General features: G+C 41.1%; 2 protein-coding genes across 4 annotated transcripts; one reads left to right on the top strand and one right to left on the bottom strand.

Annotated features, from left to right (window-relative positions):
- The first annotated feature begins 41 nt into the window (after positions 1-41).
- SRSF10 (serine and arginine rich splicing factor 10) lies at positions 42-7661 on the top strand. Of its 3 annotated transcripts, none has more exons than XM_083511874.1 (6): positions 42-252; positions 1884-1990; positions 3682-3783; positions 5073-5235; positions 5504-5557; positions 5692-7661. In XM_083511874.1, exons 1-6 carry the CDS (start codon positions 188-190, stop codon positions 5984-5986), a joined length of 786 nt encoding a protein of 261 aa, XP_083368000.1. In that variant the 5' UTR covers positions 42-187; the 3' UTR covers positions 5987-7661. The 3 variants fall into 3 exon arrangements, with proteins under 3 accessions (XP_083368000.1, XP_083367999.1, XP_083368001.1); XM_083511873.1 differs by having other exon boundaries at positions 42-258; XM_083511875.1 differs by lacking the exon at positions 5504-5557 and having other exon boundaries at positions 42-258.
- Positions 7662-10630: 2969 nt separating this feature from the next.
- PNRC2 (proline rich nuclear receptor coactivator 2) lies at positions 10631-17156 on the bottom strand. Its single transcript, XM_083511892.1, has 3 exons — positions 17012-17156; positions 13831-14039; positions 10631-13368 (listed from the first exon to the last, which is right to left on the bottom strand). The coding sequence occupies exon 3, from the start codon at positions 13348-13350 to the stop codon at positions 12934-12936; it is 417 nt and encodes a 138-aa protein (XP_083368018.1). The 5' UTR covers positions 13351-13368; positions 13831-14039; positions 17012-17156; the 3' UTR covers positions 10631-12933.
- Between the last annotated feature and the right edge of the window lie 3306 nt (positions 17157-20462).

Below are 20462 nucleotides of genomic sequence, written 5' to 3'. Positions count from 1 at the left end.
CGCTCCTATTGTGAGCGAGCGCCAGTCTTGCCGCCCCGCGCGGCTCAAGTCTCGCGAGAGGTCAGCACAAGGCGGTTGGCCTGAGGCGCTTTCTGCTTGTGTCTCTTTCGTCAGGTGGGTCGCTTCGCCGACCTCCCTTCGCGTTCTGCCTCGCTCTCCCTTCGAGCCAGCCGCCTCCGGACGAGCCATGTCTCGCTACCTGCGGCCTCCCAACACCTCGCTCTTCGTGCGGAACGTGGCCGACGACACCAGGTGTGTGTAAGTGAGGCGGGGGGTGGAGAGGGCATGGCAGCCGCCTGGCTGGGCCTGCTGGCGGAGGCGCGGAGAAAGAGAGAGAGAGAGAGGAGCCCCCTCCCCCCCCGCCGCCATTAGCTCTCTTGATTCTTCCCGTTCCCCATAGGCATTATGCAGAATGCGCCAGGCCTCCGTTTAAGCCGGGGGAAAGCTCGCGGCGGAGGTCTTCGCGAGCCGCCTTCCCGCCATTTGTCTTCTCTTCGCGCTTCTTGTGTGCTCTTCGTCGGGCCTCTGCACACCATGTCCCTCGTTTCACATCCCAGTTCAGCGCGTTTGTTCCGTGGCGCTTAACCGCCAATGTCGTTCTGAGGTCTCAGCACGCGGGTTCCCTAGGAGTAAGCGCCGCTGAACTTCTGTGTGTTGTTCTCAAGCTTTCCCTTTTGGAGCCAAACGTGACTTGGCAAAACACAATAAGAAAATAGGCATTTAGGCTCCGCTCTTCAGCCAGAACAGTCCCCCGAGTAGCTTACAAATTAATGTTAAAAACCCTATCGCAGCAGCGTTTATTTTCAAAGACTTCTTTTTTCTCCCCCCCCCCCCGCGCGCGCTTCTTGTCCTTTTTCTTCTCTTGTCCTCTTTTCGTCTCGTTTTCCCTCTTTATATTGTTTCATCCCCACCTGAATCTCTTCTGCCTTTTTTTCTGTTCATGGCACCATCTAATTTCTGTTTGGAATTTATCCTCATTAGATGGTTTTGCCTATATTTTCAACCAGCTGCGATGGCCATACTCTGTCTCTGAGGAAGTATCCTTCTGAATACCCATTTCTGGGAAATAAGGAAGGGAGAGTACTTTGTGGTTAAATCCACCTTGAGGGTTTTCTACAGGCATCTGGTTGGTCCCTGAGAACTAATTGCCGGACTAGGCAGGCACTTGGCCTGATCTAGTGGGATGTTATGTTTTAATTACTTCTCTAATCCAAATCTACAATTTTTTAGGTTTTCAGTTTCCGTTTCCTTCAGTATCTAAAGTACATTGTTTCAATAGGCCTTAACACAACTCTAAAGTAATTTACAGTTAGCAGTTCATAGCTCCTGGCGATGGTGGATGTGCTCCTTTGCTTTTTTATCCGCTATTATTCTGTAATAATTCCTAAAAGTCTTGACGGACAGTTTAGCATAGATTTTTTTTATAAAAAAAAAAGCTTGAAAATATGTATTTGGGAATGGACTGTTACCACAAAATGCTAAGAAAAAAGTCTTCAGTCCCACATTAAAGTAAGTTCTACTATGTTCAGTGGGTTATATTCCCTGTTGAGTTAGCATGGAATTTTAGCCTTATGGTTGTATCCAACATGAATCCCACTCAAAGTTAAGCCATTGATATTATTGGACAGTGGACATAAGCTAAAATAGGTCTATCAATTTCAGTGGCTCTAAGCCTAACTTAGTTGGATAGATCCCTTAGGGTTGTATCCAACATTACTGTTCCATTTGCACACAAAAACTCCTCTCCAAAGCAGATTTTGGGGACACGTGCAAATAGTGGCTTGGCAATTGTCTCTTAAGTATGTGTTCATGTAGCCTGTTTCTTCTCAGCTTGCTTTGATTATATTAGTAAAGACATTCAAATGGTCAGTGTTCTGTTTCAGGTCTGAAGATTTACGTCGTGAATTTGGTCGTTACGGTCCGATAGTAGATGTGTATGTACCTCTGGATTTCTACACTCGCCGTCCAAGAGGATTCGCTTATGTTCAATATCCTTTCTTCAGATGGCTGATTAGTGAGGGGTGTTGAAGTTTGAAATTCACGTTTGTGTATGAGGTAACAACCCTAAATGAAAAAGCTGTTTTCTTCTGTGTTGTATATAATGTCATTGTAGTGTGCTCCATTTCCCTCACAGATGACTATCTTACAAAATTTCTATAAGTTAAAATTTAAATTGCATCAAGTAAAATGTGCTTTGTTATTGCAAGCTTCATATACAGATTTGTGCTTTTAAGATTGAAATGGCCTTTGCTGCTGCCTCCAAGTGTATCGTTGCAGTTTTATATCACTGGCATTGATAAACTTGTTCTTGTGCTTAGCAAAATGTGGCTGATATTTTATTGTTTAACTTAATGGAAACTGGAATAATTTGATCAAAAGCAGATTTGTATAAAAATGAGGTGAAAAGTTTTGCTCTGATTATTGTCCCCTAATTTACTGTCCTCTGTTGTTGCCTCAGAGTGTAAAGCTGTACAGTAATGGCGACCCCAAAGAGAAAGCATGAAAGAACCTTTAGAGTAGAGTTCAAGAATTAAGGCAAGTAGACAAGCCAAAGACCTCTTAAGGATCAGGCTTGAAGAGAAGGGAAAGTTTGGGAAAAGAAAAGATAAAGAAAAAGCTGGAAGAAGGACAAGCCATAATGGGAGACAAAGCTTCGCTTTATCTGCAAATGGGGGAAAAGGTTGTTTTTCAAAGTATAAAGATAAAGCCATCTGTCACTTTTGACCAAGCATCTCATGACAAGTCCTTCTGACAAGCACTTAAAGAGTTAAAGGTCAAGATGAAGTTGACTGGTGGCCAAGATAAAAGGAGCCAAACCTGATGTATCCTACAGAATAAGAGCTGTCCTCTGGCTGCTTGTGTAAGTGATTAACCAATCAATTTTTCTGGTTTAGTCTAGCTGTGGGCCCTGTAATAATTTGCTTTACTTTGGTAGTATCTTCTGAAATTATGGTTCTCAGTGAAATGCAATCACTCATTATTTGAGATGAGTATACCTGTAATAGGGTGAAATTTGGCTTCTGAGGATTTGGTATATGAACATATAGGGACAACCTGTTTAGGCTACTTAGAGGTATGCAGGATATGGGTTATTACATTACATAATAAAATTTGGTATAATTTCATGCTTTAAAACCTTAGTACAGTGGTACCTCAGGTTACAGACACTTCAGGTTATGCGATTTTGGGTTGCACACCGCGCTGAACCTGGAAGTACCGGGAACTGGTTACTTTCGGCGCAGAAGCGCCAAATTGCAACGTGCGCAGACACGGCGCTGCAGGTTGCAAATGTGCCTCCCGCACGGATCACATTTGCAACCCGAGGTTCCACTGTATTAAGAATCTAGGAAACGTCTAGTACTAGTTTCATCAACAAAAAGCAACATTTTGATGTCTTCTAATGAGTCTCTGCTGAGGGAAGCAAAACAGATTTTCAGAGAAGCTATATTTGAAATACCCATATAGACAACTATAGAACGATTATTTTAAACTGAAATTTGTCTTTTGTCTCAAATAGATATTGTTAATGTCAGCTAATTTTTGTTATGCCATAGAACATGCCAAAAAATGAGGACAAGTTGGTAAACAAGGGTGTGTGATGACATTATGGGAAAGCCAAAGCTTGCTAACTGTGTAGCTGTAAATACATCAAATTCCCAAGTACCTTAACATCTAGCACATTTGAAGATGTCCGTGATGCTGAAGATGCCCTTCATAATTTGGACCGGAAGTGGATTTGTGGCCGCCAAATAGAAATCCAGTTTGCTCAAGGAGATCGTAAAAGTATGTATGCTGTCTTAACAATTGTGTAGTGTAAAACATAAAGCCTAATATTCATGGCTATGTATTAAATGTGTTGTCAGACTTGTCAGAAGAAGACAAAAACTGGTGCGGGTTTAGCACTGTGAAATAAATAAATTAGAATATTTAAAGCATTTCTGTCCCAATCTTCAGCCAACAAGGCTCCCAGAATGGCTTGTGAATGGTACAGTAAATTAAAACAAGACCACTTTGAGGGGGTTTTCTACAAGCGGTATATAAATTTTATGAAATACATAAATAAGACCCACAAGCTTACACTAAATAAATAAAAATTACACAAAGGGAAAGGGACATGGAGGGAAGCAGAAGAGGCACTGTTTAAGCACCTATTCCTAAACAGTTGTTAATGACTAGATGGCACAGTTCAGGGTTCTGTTTAGGGAAGTTTTTAATGTTTGCTGTTTTATTGTGTTTTAAATACTCTGTTGGGAGCCAGCCAGCATGGCTAGAGCAACTCAGTCAGATGGGCGGCATACAAATAATAAAATTTTTATTATTAAATATTATGGAAACCCTGATTGAGCTAGGCATTCAGCAAAGTGGATGGAATAAACCCTGCTTCTTATCCATCCCACTGAGACAGTCTGATGGAATGTCTGTTCCCAGGGAGAGGAGGCCAGATGGAGTTGGGTCTTTCACAACAGCTGATTGAGTGAGTGCTACTTGCCATTTTTAAGGTTCTAACGTGTATGATTGGAGGCAAGGAGAAAATCCTGGAAGCAAAGCTAGTGGGTTGGATCCAATATCAGTAATACTCAAAAGTAGACCTATTGGAGTTAATAGAACTAACTTAGTATCTGTCCAAGTCCTGATAGTCCAACTCTTCCTCATTTGTCAAGAAGAGTGCAGATCATAAACTAGAATGCTGGATGCCGAATAAAGGATGCAGTTGATTTGCATATGTTTCTGATAATTTCTGCACGTTGTTTGTGTATTTCAGCTAGAAAATGTATTCATATAATCATGTATTTGAGTGTGCATACAATAACTTACTGTAATTGAGTACTATAGAAAGGTTTTGCTGTTGATTATGGATGGGAAACATTTGGCCCTCCATATATCTTAAAATAAACTGAAATGATCAGACAGTATGTTTTTTAAATTGTTCCATTTCAGAGATGAAGATCCATTGGTGGTGGGAAGTCATTTCAGGGGTCTGTTACTTAATGATTAACATGTATTGTATTTACAAACATCAGCTGAGAATTTTTATTGTAACATTAAAAAATTGCTGTTCTGTTCTTCTGTAGCACCAAACCAAATGAAAGCCAAGGAAGGAAGAAATGTATACAGCTCTTCCCGTTACGATGACTATGACAGATACAGACGTTCTAGAAGCCGCAGTTACGAAAGGAGGAGGTCAAGAAGCCGCTCTTTTGACTACAGCTATCGCAGATCTTATAGTCCTAGAAAGTAAGTGTTGTACTTGGATTGACCTATGCTGCCATGTAATGGAGAAGAGAGATCATATTGACTGTTTGACACTTCTAGATATCAAGTCACCTTTGTAATAACATGCATGGAAGTTGTTGTACCTTGCATGGACCATCCAAAAGTCTGTGCATCACTGAAGAAAAATGAAAAACAAATGCAACTCTCAAGAAACTTAACATAGTTGGGTGTGTGTGAATAATTTTAAAGGTATATGCCACTGTTTACTTTTTCTGATGTACCTTTTTAGCAGTAGACCTGCTGGAAGACGCCGACGTAGCAGAAGTCGTTCAGATAATGATAGGTAAACATTCTTTTATATAACAAATTCAAAATCAGACTAGTCTGTGCCTGCAAGAGTAAGCTATTTTGATGTGAGATACCCAACTCCTAGCAACTTGTCCATATTCAAATGTATTATCTTCCTCTTTCTGATAGGTTCAGACACCGTAACAGATCTTTTTCAAGGTCAAAGTCCAATTCAAGATCACGATCTAAATCACCCAAAAAAGAAATGAAGGCTAAATCACGTTCTAGATCTGCATCTCGCACTAAATCTAGAGGCACCTCTAAAACGGATTCTAAAACACAATATAAATCCAGCTCAAGATATGAAAAAGAATCAAGGAAAAAAGAACCAGCTAGATCCAAATCTCAGTCGAGATCGCATTCTAGATCTAGATCAAAATCCAGATCCAGGTCATGGGCTAGTCCCAAGTCCAGTGGCCACTAACAATGTACCTTGTTTTTTAGGCATGTATCATCCAGTTACACAGTTGAGTTATGATGTTGCAACATTGCATAAAATAACTTTCGTCAGTTATCCTGTTAGCAGACAATTAATACTATTAAAACACAATATTGAGAATCTTATACAAAAGAGTCCACTTTGTTAAATGTCATGGGCAGCTACTGAGGTTCTTGTGGTGTTTCTATGTATATTTTTGTAAAAGACTTGCATTTTTATGCTTCAAATATCAATGGCACATTGATTATGACAGTAGTTTACAGCTTGTCCTAATGAACTCACCCACAAACAATAACTGTTTCATGTATATTTAAATTGTCCAATAATCCCTGCAGTACAGTTGGAAAACTGCGCAGTTATAATGCACTGGTAACTGCTGTGAAATCAGAAATTAGTACTTTGACATTTGAGAGGGAGGGGATTTGCATTTTTCTTCCCCACTTGTGCCAAGGTGGCTCGTTCCTAAGGCATTGTGAAAAATAGTATTAAGATTCTCATTGATAACATCTGAAGGGATGGTTCTTGTAGCATAGTGAAAAGGAGATAAAACAGCCATGAGACTGTTGTGGAATTTGTCAAGGTTCCAGGTACTTTTTTCCGGCTACTATATTGACACCTAAAATATTTAGTTACATAATTAGGTGAATGTGTATACATTTATATCCAGTGTATTGTTATCTAGTGAACAGTTGACCTCTAAATTGCATAGGGTTACTTGCTGTAAAACTGCAAAGAAAACATCTCGGATTAATGTGTACGATATGTAAGAATGAATATTTTTTGCCAATGACTTCATAGGTAGCCTGTGTATCCATAAGAACCAATTTCTAGTCTCCTATCTTTAATAATTATAATTGACAGTTTTGAGTTTACATGTCAGAACCTACATCACAGTAGGTTAAACTAGTCTGTTTACCCAGAAGGTGATTATAAATTGTGCTCCACTTGCAATGTAGCATATCCAGTTCCAGTATAGTTTATCATAATGTGAGCTTCTTCATCCCTATGAAGAAGAGCTGCATCCTACTTTTGGTTTGTTGTAATACAGTATCAGAACTGAACATGAAAAGTTGCTGTGGCATAATCTCAAAGTATTCTCTGCAGAGAGCTCTCTTGTATTACAAACCATAGCTTTTTAATTCAAATGTGAAAGCCAGTATCAAACACTTAAAGACCCTCCACTTATGCTTGGTAGGATAATTGAATGTTGATGAATTGTTTTGTTTCAATTTTAGTTCTAACCGGCCACTCTAAATAAAGCTGGCTTTTAAAATTCTGGCTGTGGAATGTGTTTAAGAGGTGATTCTAGAACCTTTGTATATTTGATAGTATTTCTAACTTTCATTTAATGTTAAAAGTTAACGTTCTGCTATGCAATCATTTATATCTGCGTTCCTTTAATTTTGTAGACTTTCCCCTGATGTATAGTTTAAAACAAAGTGTAAAATGGTAGCGTTACTGTGCAGCTCTGGTCAGATGAAAGTTGTGGAAATAAACTTTGTATTTCCTTTCTTATAGAGGCTTCTAAAAGGGTATTTTTATATGTTCTTTTTAAAATATTGTGTACTACTTTAAAACATCAATGTTTTGATCAAGGAAGACCCAGCTTATTATCTGCTGTAAATTTAGCAAACATGCTGTAATAAAAGAGATCCAGTGATTCTGCATTGTAATCTTAACCTGTTCCAAACACTGTTTAAAATGTATCGGTTTGTGGCTGAGGGATAAAATTTTATATCAGTATTGAGTAAAAATGGGTACTAAGTTGTATTGCTCAAGACATTACCAATGATGTATTTCCAACTATGATTGGAAGGTTGGTCAACAAAATAAGGTAATTCTTTGTTGAGATAGTTTGGTGTAGGTATTTGTATAGGATTGCATTTGACCAGTTTAAAAAACAAAATATTGGTCAAATCAAGTAGCTAAAAAAAGCCTTCAGATTGTAGTGCTCACTGTAGAACTCCTGGTTCCTAGAAAGTTCCTGTTCCCCCTAGCACAGTGCTGGGTTATATGAAGTCATTCATCGTCCTGTTGCAATAACTGACCCTGTGATAGTCACCATTGTGGCACATAAAGCTGCCAGATTCCTTTTCTAAGAAAAGAAAGTTTTCTTGACCCAAACTTTGTTCTCTGACTACACTTTCTGCAAAGTATCCTTGATGCAATGACAGGCAGTCCTTTGAGACAATCATGCCAAATGCATCCTGCACAAACCTCCATATTCATAGTCTTAAGGGCTCATTCTGCATTTATATTCAGTGTACATATGTATTACACTAGAGATGCTATCTTTACATCCATGCCATACCTGGTTGGCTACTACAACAGGGGGTGTGTGCTTTTCCAGTGCTGCATTTGTGGGTACAGGGAGCAGGGAATCCCTCAACCATGTAACTGCTACAAGATACCATGATGCAAGTAAGAGAGGTTGTTGGGTATAGGGATGATTTTGGAGGGTCAGGTATCCTAAAACAGATACAGTCCTATGAATTCCTATCATTTCCACTGGCTACATACCACACAAGAAGTGAGTTACAGTTCTTTCATTATTTCTTTTCAAATGAAGTTAATACATTATAATTCTAAAAGCCAGTATTGCTCATTGCTCTCCAAATTCCCCATGTGTCTACACTGTAAGCTAAATAACCACTAGTCTTCTGGCAGACAAGTGTTTCAACTTCTTATTTGGCCATAACAATCACTTTAGGTTTGGTTGATTTGTAAGTTTGTTGAGGTCCCTGGGATGCACATTTGATTTAGTGAGCAGCTATGAGTCCTTGTTGCATTTTGTCATCCAAACGATGCAGACCTGACAAGCCAGAGATGGGAAAGAGCACTCTGAAGTTGTGCAGTTGCTTTTAATTTTGTTCGCCCTGACCTAGCCACTGTGATCCACGCGACGGTCACCTCCAGACTGGATTATTGTAACTCGCTCTACGTGGGGCTGCCCTTGAGACTGACCCACAAACTCCAGCGGGTGCAGAATGCCGTGGCAAGACTCCTTACGGGGTCTTCGCTGCAAGATCACATTCATCCGGTACTATACTAGCTGCACTGGCTCCCGGTGGAGTACAGGATCAGGTTTAAGGTGCTGGTTTTAACCTTTAAAGCCCTATATGGCTTAGGACCCTCGTACCTACAGGACTGCCTCTTCTGGTATGTCCCACAGAGGAACTTACGGTCTTCAAATAAAAACATCCTGAAGGTCCCAGGCCACAGAGAGGTTAGGCTGGCCTCAACTAGAGCCAGGGCTTTTTCGGCTGTGACTCCAATCTGGTGGAACGCTCTGTCACAAGAGGCTAGGGCCCTGCGGGACTTGACATCTTTCCGCAGACAGAGCAAGACAGAGCTGTTCCACCAGGTCTTTGGTCAGGGCGCAGCCTGATTCCCTCCTTTGGCAATCTTTACAGAACTTAAGCTTATGGTTGCCATCAACTTGATTTTAATTAATTTTTATAATGAAATGTTTTTAGAATGTTGCACTATTTTATTGTTAGCCGCCCTGAGCCCGGCTTTGGCTGGGGAGGGCGGGATATAAATAAAATTTATTATTAAGCAGCACACCAAATCCTGTCTAAATACCGTATTTTTTGCACCATAACACTCACTTTTTTCCTCCTAGAAAGTAAGGGGAAATGTCTGTGCGTGTTATGGAGCGAATGCCTACAGATGGCGTTGGGGGGGGGGGACACCTGCTGCAGTTGTGAGCAGAGGATCCATGGTTCCCCTTCCTTCCCTCCTCCGTGGCTTGCTTTCTTTGAAACAGCAAAGCGGGAGAAGAGCCCCTGAGTGGGGAGGAGAGAGGGACAGAGGGCCTGCTTGCTTTAAAGGAGCAAAGCGGGAGAGGAGAGGAGCCTTCTCCTCTTATACCCCTCTTCTGCATTATTAACAGCATCCTTCTCCACCCACCCCACACGTGTTCCTTGTCCCTTGAGTGCTTTTCCTTAAAACGTGGTTACAAAGCATGGATCCTCAGGATTTTTGCACTGGGTCACCCCAAATTCACCATCAGATCACATAGCATGTCCATGGCTACAGCTTTCACCAAAAAAAATCACGCACCCACTGTTGCCTGGGGCCACAGTGGTGCAAAAACGTGGTTACAAAGCATGGATCCACAGGATTTTTGCATTGGGCTACCCCAAACTCACTGTCAGATCACATGTCCGTGGCCACAGCATGAACCACAAAAATCATACATCTGCTGTTTTGTTTATTTTTTTTCTTGTTTTCCTCCTCTAAAAACTATGTGCATGTTATAGAGCGAAAAATACGGTAGTTTCTTTGCTCCAGTTGCAGAGGAATAATGGGAGAAAGACAACAGAAAACTCATGCTACTCCCATAGCATGAGTTGTCTGTTGTCTTTCTCCCATTCATTCTTTCCAAGGCATCCTTTACCAACATATGCATAAGGTCTCGTCTTTTACTCTTTAATAAACTCAGATTGAGAAGAGTAAGGCATATTCAATTTACAAACCCAAATCCCTAATTCTAAGATAAAGCAAATTAAGTAATAGTGTGATCAAGTGATTTAATCTTGCAGCTTACAGTACATTTAAAGTGTGTAGAACACCCACACCCTGGAAAAGGGAAAGTTTGTGTAAAAGTAATAAGCCAACACATTATTAGGGGAGAGAAAACATTACAATTTTTTATTTAAATTTTGTTTCTAATTAAAATTCAAGCAGTACTTCAAACATGAAATTTAGATCAGAATTACATTTGGGCTATAACAATGATTTCAACATATTGATGACAATTTGGGGAAACAATACTTATGTTTTTTTAAGATGCCCAATACATTTCATTTGGGAATATGGAAAGTTTCACGGTTGCAAACATTTTGAATGTACAAATAGATAAAACATGCACTTTTGTATTGTCAAGTGCTGCAGAGACTTTCTGAAGTAATTAAACATGTTTATTAGTAACTACTGGTAGAAATCCACCTTTGGTATCACCACCAGATATTCATCATGGAAGGAATCTAAGATTTCCGTTGCTACCAAGTCATGCACCACATACAATTTAAGAAATTATATCCAATTCTGTAGATTCTTGGATGCTGGCAGAAATTGAAAATTGGTTTTCAAGTGTGTCATGAGATAGTTGAACTACAGGCCTGAGAGAGCTAAGTTCTACACAGCAGATCCACTGCAATTAATTGACCTGATTTAGTCGTACCCATTAATTCCAATGGATCTACTCAAGTGTGACTAACATGGTATACAACCCTTAATTGAATCATTCAACGCTGCTAGGAAAGGTAATGAGTTCAAATGCATACTCTTAAACCAAATAAAATATCCAACCTGACCTGAGTCACAACTAAGATTAGACTGTCACAAATAAAAGATGGGGTTTTGGCAGATCTTTATTTTACACTTACTACCATTGTGGGTATTTAAATTTCTGATAATGGTTTGTCTCTGCTATTTACTCAGTACATTCAAAATGAAAGCATTTACTGGCTACAATGCAGCCTTCCCTCAACAGCCCAATCCTAAACACACTTGAGTAGTTCAGATGTAATCAAGCTTGCTTTCAAGTTAAGTGTGCCTAAAATTGCTGCCCAAGGACACAATTCAGCTCCATTGCACCCTCATTTTTTTTAAAAAAAATGCTTGTTTTACCTTTAAAAAGCAGTTTCTTTGTACCAAGGTTATTTTAAAATTCAACTTAACAACCAAAGCCAAAAAATGGGGGCATATACCCTCACTGATACTTGAGTGCAATGGCACAGACATGTGCTTTTAAGGTTTTTTTTAACTTTTTTTATTTTAAAAAAATCATGCCATGTGTTTAGCATGGTCTTCTTACATTCAGCAGTTTTGTACTAAAAATATTTCATCTTGGCAGGAAAGCCCAGCATAAATTTACATATGCTACAAAGTTTTACATTTATTTACATGGCTCTTTTTTCCCTAGATAAAGGATGTTTTACACTTGCTAAGTTCATTTAAACAAGTTCATATCATCCAATTTCAGACTGGCCTCAACAGTTCTGTTTCAGCAAAAGATACAAAACATACAGAATGTGTTTCAAACACACAGCTCAGTGAAATTCTGTGAACAAAAAAACACTTTGAAAGCTTTTGGCAGTCAACCGGCAATGCAAAAATGTTCTTGACCTGGCACACATAGACTGTTTTGTGCTCAATGCAATACATTTCTATGGTTGTATAAAAAGCTAGAAATCAAGTGCATGCCCATGTTTTCATTCTTATTAAACAAGTTCTATACAGAATGAGATTTCCAAATTTAAGCATTTACATTTTGGTCACAGGGTTCTGGATGGATGCCTACCTGCCCAAACCACCAGTTCAAATGATACAGGTCTCGTAAACTAATAAAATCCATCACAATCTAAATGGCTTTCTTAAAACAATTTTAGGTGTTTGTGTTTTTTTAATTAGAAACTCTAGGCGAAAAGTTACTAACATTTCACAGTATGTGGGGGAAATCAATGATATCTTGCAATCACTTTGCATTGCAGTGGTTGTAAATTTGGTGAGCTGGTGTTAAATTTTTATTCCCCCAAATACGTGCTCCATCAAGCAGTTCCAAAAGGGAAGGCAACTGAAATATTTATTAAGAGGGCCCGGTAGTGTTTGTAATTCCAGGACCAAACCAGGAGTTGGTTCAGACTATATTGATTACAATGGTGCATCAGTAGCACAGAAGTTGATAAAAGTGCACAGAAGCCCAAAATAGATGAGTGTTAACCAGTGCACAAAACCCCAAAACAGGTGTTTCCAGGTGGGGATTCCCCGCATGACATAAAAAATTGACCGAACTTCTATTACGCAGCTCATTAATTCCGTAAGATGTGCCTTGGTTTGCATTTGGGAACCCAATGCAGACCAACCTTATGGAATTTGAAATGATAACGTGTATCTTTTATCCCAGTGTATTCATAGATTGTATCTCAAGCCTGGACTTTAAGCAAGGTCTTAAGTTGAAAAGTCATGATTTCTTTATCAGCAGGGTCAAGTGAAACAGTTACCCAGTGGCTTGGTGGTTTAGGAAGAACACTGGGCGATGGTGGCTCACTGAATTTTGCTCCAGCATAATTTTCATTGGTTTGAGGCATGAAGAGGGAGTGGGATAAAGCTGGACTCCAAGTCTGGTTAGTTGGGAAGTGCATTGTATTCTTCCCCCCATTCTGCATGGCCTGCCATGCTACAGATGATGGGCTGCATCCATGTCCCCTCTCTTTTTTGTGGATTTTCTTTATCTGTGAATTCTGATCTTTGCTTTTTTTCCTGTTGTTCAGTTGTTGGTGGTTCTTTGAAGTATTTCTGGGCTGGGTAGATGGAATGTTGAACCTTTCTCCACCCCCCATCTTCAACTTAAGTGTCACCTAGGGCAAGGCAGAGAAGAAAGCAAATGCAATTGTCAATAGAAAGCCAGATAAAGTTTATTGAAGATACAAAGCACACTCTAAATGATATATTCTTCCTTTGCTTAAAGAGATTAAATTATTTATCAGATTTGTGTTTTCAAACTAAAAAGACAAAAATCTAAATTACTTTACTGGCCTTTCATGCCACTACTATTTTTTAAAAAATAAAACTACAGCATTAACCATAGGTTTAAGAGCCTCAAGCTACACCATGTAACAAGTCATAATGACTTAAAAGTTTAATTTGCAAACTTTTTTAAAGGTTGCATTATACGCCAAGGAATCCCTAGTCCCTCACAAAGACATAATTTGAAGGCTTCAAGAAGCTTGATAAATAGGTTTCAAGTGGTTCAAAGACCAGGTCTTAATTGTAGAAGGTTAGGAGTACTTGTGATATTCCAATGCTGTTTTGTCCCCTACCTTTCAGTTCTCTCTTCAGATTCCACAGTCTCCACCTCCTGTTCTATTTCCTGCTGCCAGACCTGAAGGAATAGATACTGACTCCTGCTGGACCCCTTCCTTTGGCTAGGAATGGTAGTTCTCATGGGCCGATTTGCTGTTTTCAGCCACGAAGCCGAGCCCAACATCGGATTCTCGGCACACGGGCTTCTAGGGTAGAAGTCCCAGCTCTGAAAAGATAAAGGTTTATATATATATATATTAAAAAAAACAGATATAGCTCCTAGTCAGAAATACAGTTTGGAGAACAAATAGAGTTTTGATTCTCTTAAAAATAACATCAACAATGTCTCTGTTCTAAACCATCAGTTGCATCTGATTTTAAAAAACATCTAGTTAGTAATTATTTTTCTTTCAGTATGGGTATCAAATTTCAGAGGAGCAGCCATATTAGCAAAAGCACAGACTAAAATAGACTGTGGCATAAGAATTTGTGGGCTAGATCTCACTTTTATTTCTGTAGATTTTCAGCCTGGATCTGGAAGAGCCTAGTTCTATGCATGCTTACTCAGATGTTCCAGTGTACTCAAGGAAGCTTACTAATAAGTATGCACAGGACTGCAGCCTTTGTCCATCCACAGTCGTATCTCGGGTTACAGACGCTTCAGGTTGCGCATTTGTGGGTTGTGCACCGCGCCAAGCCCGGAAGTACCAGAATGGTTTCGCCACATGCGCAGAAGCACTAAAACACGCTTTGTGCATAAGTGCCAAATCGCACATGCGCAGACACAGCGCTGCGGGTTGTGAACGTGCCTCCCACATGGATCACATTTGCAACCCGAGCGTCCACTGTATTTATTTATTTTTGACTCCAAAAGGTATAACTCCCCACTCATTACAATAGTAAATTAACCCAGACTTCTCAAATGTGCTGTATCCCAATGATTTTGAATACAATTCCCATCAAAACATCTAGAGGACACGAGGCTACGGAAGGCTACATTAAGCAGAAACATGTCAATTAAAAAAAACTTTAGCAGCAAACCTTATAAGTGCAAATGTTCAAAGGTTTGTAGTTAAGATATTTAGCAACAAGTGCTGAAACTAATTAATTTAAACAGTTTCTATTTAAACAAGCTCAGTATCCGACAATTTAATCATTACGGTCGTTAACTGGAGTCAGTCAAATTTAAAACAGATAATCCTTTTCCTGAGTTTATGACTGCCAGAATCCACCTTTTTCAGGAAGAGTAAGATTCCGGAATTTATTTATTTATTTAAAAAGAAAGCACAGCTAGATCTTTGAACAGAAAAGTTTCTTCAAGAAGCCAGTACTCCCATTCAAGTCAATATGAAAGGGGGGTAGATTCAAAAACTGTCTTATACCCAGTCCATTTAGTCCAGGACTGTCTACCAGGGGTGCCAACTTGAATAAAATATTGTGGGGGGCCCAAATAAGCCCCACCCCCTGCATAATCGATCACATGATGCAGTGCATACACACAATTTGAATGGGAATGCCCATTAACTTTGTGGGGGCCCAGCCCCCCCCCAATATTTTATTGTGGAGGCCAAAGCCCTCTGGAGTTGGCTCCTATGCTGTCTACTCTGACTGGCAGTGGTTCTCCAGAAGAGGTGTCTCACCAACTACTGCTCTGCTCCCTAATTATTATTTTTCTAAGATGCCAGGGACAAACCTGGTATCCTTTGCATGCAAAACGTTTCTTCCCTCCTTCCAATAGAAACTACATGGCAGCACTTCTCTTCCTTCAAGCAAATCCTCTATCCACTGTTGCCAAGTATACTCTCACACAGATATGCAGTTGGTGGCATCTTAAACCCCTTTATTTCAATTATTTATGGAGCACTACAACACTATCACAATGTTTCATATATATTTGCTTTCTGATTGGTTTTCAGATTTAAGCTGCGTTTTATCTACAGTTTCTTTCGTATGCTGCTTGGAGAGATCTTTAAATCAAGGATACATACTGTACTTGTTCCACTTTTTTTGCTCACTCACATGACCAAAGGAATAAAAACAAAACCCTCAGCTGGATCACAAGTAGTAACACAGATTTTCCTAGCTGCGCACACTGCAAACTCTTCACCAAATTTTATTTCATATTGTTTTTGATAGCGGACCCCCCCCCACCCTGCTTCCTTATCTAACCTCCTTTACCACTACAGGGGGGAAAATCGGTCCTGGGTTCAAAACAAGGCAGGATACTTTACCCACCTCCTATATACTTATCACTTCTGGAATTCGTTTCCCAAGTAAAGCCTTACCACCGCGACACACAAACACAAAGGGGAATTCGTAAAGCCTCCCTGCTGAAACAGAAACCACCAATCCTCCGGGGAAACCGAAGCCTAAAGTCTCTCCCTTCCCGCCGCCAACACCAAGGGGGGGGGAGGCTTCGATTTCCTCCTTTCCTACAAGAAAACAAAGCCCTCCAACGTTATTAGGAGGGCTCTGTACTGGTCAACGTCTTGAAACGGGCTTGCATCTTACGAAGTCATACTCAGGAGCAGATCCACCGAGAAATAAATGGGACAAGGTCTATCACCCAAGTCCACCAATTTCAGCGAGTCTACTCTCAGCGTATGATTTGGTCAGAAACAACCCGATGCGGGTTTTTGTAGTTGTTGGTATTAAAGGGCCCTGTTGTTGCTGCCTTATTTATCTCACGCGAGTGAAGGAAACCGGAGTCTCTCCCCCGCCCAGAGAAAAGGAAGAAACGAGCTGCTCCCAATCCTTTGCCTGTGTTTCTTTCGCGCACCCCACGCACAGCAGTACCTGGCAGTAAAGTCCCCACTGAACTTATGGGGCGCAGCCCGCTTGAGCTCTTACTCAAGAGGAGACCCATTGAAATCAATGGATGCGGTTAACGTAGGTCCATTTCAATAAGTCTACTCAAGAGTAGAGCTTAGGATGACACAACCCTCTGAGGTTCAGTTCCGCATAAACACGGACAGAGAGTTAGGCGCCAGCTACCCCGGATTCCTCTCCCCCCCCTTAAAACCTTACCATTTCTTAACACTTCCACCACCGATTAGGGAAGAAAGACCATCCTAAATGGGGGAGACACAACATGGCGGCGAACCCACCCGGAGGTTCCCTCCACCCGCCGCACCCAGAGCCTCCCCTCGGCCAACACATTCCCGACTGCCGCGGGAGCCGCAGTCCTTTTCGCCTCACCGCTAAAGCGCAGCCCGCTCCGCTCCTCTCTTCGCCTCCCGCCGCTGCCGCTCTCGCCTTCCGCTGAAGCGAACTCGCACACAAAATGGCGGCCACATTCTCCCCGCTTACGTACGAGCGAGGAGGAGGGGGGGGGAGCCACGCACAACAGGGCCTCGTCCTCTCTCGCTCGGGCTAGCCAATGAGAGAGCGAAGTCTGAGAACAGATAGCCAATAGGAATTGCGTCCGCCTGTTGCTAGGCTTGGGAGGGAACTCGGAGTGGTTGAAAGGGAAAAGGAAAGGAGGAGGATGGCGCAGGCGGAGGAGTTGTTTTTGCTGCTGTTGTTTGATTTGAACCTCTCGAGAGAGGGGCATGTCGGGAAAATGAAGGGATGCAGGAGCAGTTGAGGATGTGATGTGGGGCGGAGGGACTGTAGCAGCTCCTGAGAGGGAGGTGTTCTGCTTCTCTTGCTCGGTCTTGCACGTATCTTGTTTTTACTCATCAACGGTTCAGAGGGTAGTTGTGCATTAGGTCACAATCACACAACATACATTTAGAGTACATTTGTCCCCCCTCCAAAAAAAACCTGGGAACTGTGGTTGGCCCGTCAGTTACACTCCACAGCACCGGCCTCAACAAAATTAAGATTCTCATGAATTCTGGGGGAGGATGCGTGTATGATGCTTTTGGGTGGTCTGCCGAAGGGGTTGGGCAGTTTTTAAAGTAAGAGTTGTTACACACTCTTGTTCTGGGTCCTCACCTTGCAGTGGGGAGGGGGAACTCTGTCGCAACAGAAAAAATAAAAGAACTTCCTTGCTTTTCTTCAACTGGTTCCTGCCTCCATCCATTCTTCTCTGACCGATCATGGAGGAATGGGCTGTAAAATTTCATGTAACAAATATCAAAGTTGAAATAAGGAGAATATGTCAAGTTTCACCATGTTTCAAGTTAGAGTGTTGTAAGAAAAACTGCTCCTCTTTCCTGATTTCCATGAGCCCATATAGAGTCCTTCCTCCCTATCGTAGGAGAAAGTAACAGATGCCAACCAGAGTATATTGAGAAGCAAAACAGCTAGTAAGCTTGATCTTTATTAAAGGAACTGTTGCAAAAGGGTCCCCACTCACCACACGCAGGAGGGAGGAGAACCCTGAACAATGCTGTGCAAGCAAGACTCTTGAAATTGCCCACCCTGTAGCCCAAGACCCATCCACCCCCCCAAAAAACATCACTGTGCCAGCATACCTGATAATGGTCACTGATTGCATTACCTGGGCAGTCTGGCCATCCTTTTGTGATGGTTAATACTTTGGCTCCCGAATCCAGGTCACAGGCTCACCCTATTCATACACAAATACGCCCTTAAGACAGGATTTGCAAGCAAAAAGACAATGGGAAGGCTTTCCCTATTGGCCTCCCTTACTGCAGAGGAATATTTGAGGTCACTGGAAGTGTCAAAATGGCTACAGGATTGCTCTCCTGCACTATTGCAGACACATGGCTTGTATACTTAAGTATGTGTTTACCTTGTACATTTATGAACATTTAATTTATATATATAAGACCTTAGAATTCCTATAACACATGTTTTCATTTTTAATTGTATTGTTTTAACTTTTTGTGTTTAGCACCCTAGGCACCTTTGAGAGGAAGGGTGGAATAGAACAGAATAGAATAGAAATGCAAGATAGTGAAGATCTTGGTGAAGGGATTAAGATATGCAAAGCTGCAGCAGTGGGGCTCAGGGTTTGATTGGAAGGATTTCTCTAGCTTACTTTCCAGATAATTTAGCCCCTATTCTATTCATTAAAAATGGAATGTTTCCCCCCTACAAACATTTTTAAAGATTTATCTATTTACTTAAAAATAATAGAATTGCCCAATTCTGTGACCTCTGGGTGGCTCACAATAAATATAAGAAACTGTCAAACTCTTTCTTAAGAATTTAACTCTTTTAACTATTTAATTCTTTGTTAAGACAATGGCCCAGCCAAATTGGTTAAGTATGGTAACTGCATGTCCAAAGACCTGGTCAAGTACATATGTTTTGTCATTGATACAAGCTGGTGATGCTTCAAGGAGCATCCAGCTCAGTATTGCAGACACTGACTGGCAGCCGCTCTCCAGGGTTTCAGGCAGTCCTACCTAAATATCTTGGGGGCTTTGAACTTAGGACCTTCCACATGTAAAGCAGATGCTCTACCATTAAGCTATGGCTCTACTTTTTGTTTATTGCTCTCCACAGGTTATATGGGTGCCAAAAGCCCAACTCCAGTATTCAAAAACATGTGGATATGTACTCATTAGAGGCTTTAAATGCAGAAAGGTTATTCCTGCCTCCTGTGCATTTCAAGTCATATTTGCATGTTGCTGTACACACCAGAGAAGGGGTGGGGATGTCTTAATCTGGCACACATTTATGTTTTCCCATGTCTGCAGCCCCACTCCTTGCCCACCGAACTCCTATTCTATGAAGCTATCATCTGCACATGCGCAACCGCTGTCTCGAACATACACACCTCAGCTTAACTGCAAAATGAATGCAGCTTGTGCTTTCAGACTGAATGGAATCTGGTTTGAGAGACAACACATCAAACAGTAGTATTACTCAAGAAACAACAGGACAGATATGGACTGTGGCTAAAGTCATGCATACATTGCTTCAAAGACCAGTAGTGGGAGTGCACTGGAGCCATTAATGGTAATGTTTACATAGCCTTAGTCAAAGTTCATTTGATGACTGATTCAGTGTCTCATTGCCAATCTCACCTTCTTCAGCTCTGAATTCCTGGTGTCTAGCCATCTGGCCTATCTATGTACATCCATGGAGCATGAAGAAGGTTGTCTACATGCTCTTTTCCTTCCCAAGGCTGCATGTGCCAGACAGAGGTCCTCCTTTGGAAAGTCACACCCTACAGCAGCTAACCAATCTGCGCAATGCAGATTCATTACTTCGGGAAACATTCACGTCCATCGTGAGCAAGAGACAGGCCTAAGCCACCTCAAAACAGTACAGACTGGCCTCTGGATTATTGGTAGAATTCCATTTTTGAAATGGCACCGACTTGAGCCCCTAAGGGCTGTCAGAGATGTAATTACTTGCCATTCTAAATATCACTTTAAAAACTACAATAGCAAAAAAAGTTATCCAATTCCAAAACTACTGAAGGATGAAGCAGGAAAATAATGGGTCAGCGGCTCCGCAAAAAGCTTGATAGAAATGAAGCAACAACTCCTGTCTCATCATGGGGAAATTATAGGCTGCCTCACTTGCACTTCTCTTATTTTCTGCTGAGTGCAAACAATTCCCTTGCCATCAACAGCAATAGCAAAAGCGATGTGCCCTGTGGTCAGGGAGAACTCCATAAAGCACAATGTCTGCTGACAGCCAAGGAAACTTTCGCTGCTGTTAAGAAGAGTGAAGATAATACAGGTTACACTGCCAAAAAGCTCAGTGGTAGTTCCACCATCTT

Source organism: Podarcis liolepis (assembly GCF_965112155.1).
Source record: "Podarcis liolepis genome assembly, chromosome: 7".
Lineage (NCBI taxonomy): Eukaryota > Metazoa > Chordata > Lepidosauria > Squamata > Lacertidae > Podarcis > Podarcis liolepis.
The sequence above is the reverse complement of the archived record's forward strand: the minus strand, read 5'-3'. Positions and strand labels throughout refer to the sequence as shown.

Excerpts from the sequence above, each read along its gene's own strand:
- SRSF10 (XM_083511873.1), top strand. The coding sequence starts at position 188 with ATGTCTCGCTACCTGCGGCCTCCCAACACCTCGCTCTTCGTGCGGAAC. Across the intron at positions 3,784-5,072 it reads TGCTCAAGGAGATCGTAAAA|CACCAAACCAAATGAAAGCC; the intron begins GTATGTATGCTG and ends GTTCTTCTGTAG. Across the intron at positions 5,236-5,503 it reads AGATCTTATAGTCCTAGAAA|CAGTAGACCTGCTGGAAGAC; the intron begins GTAAGTGTTGTA and ends GTACCTTTTTAG.
- PNRC2 (XM_083511892.1), bottom strand. The coding sequence starts at position 13,350 with ATGGGGGGTGGAGAAAGGTTCAACATTCCATCTACCCAGCCCAGAAAT.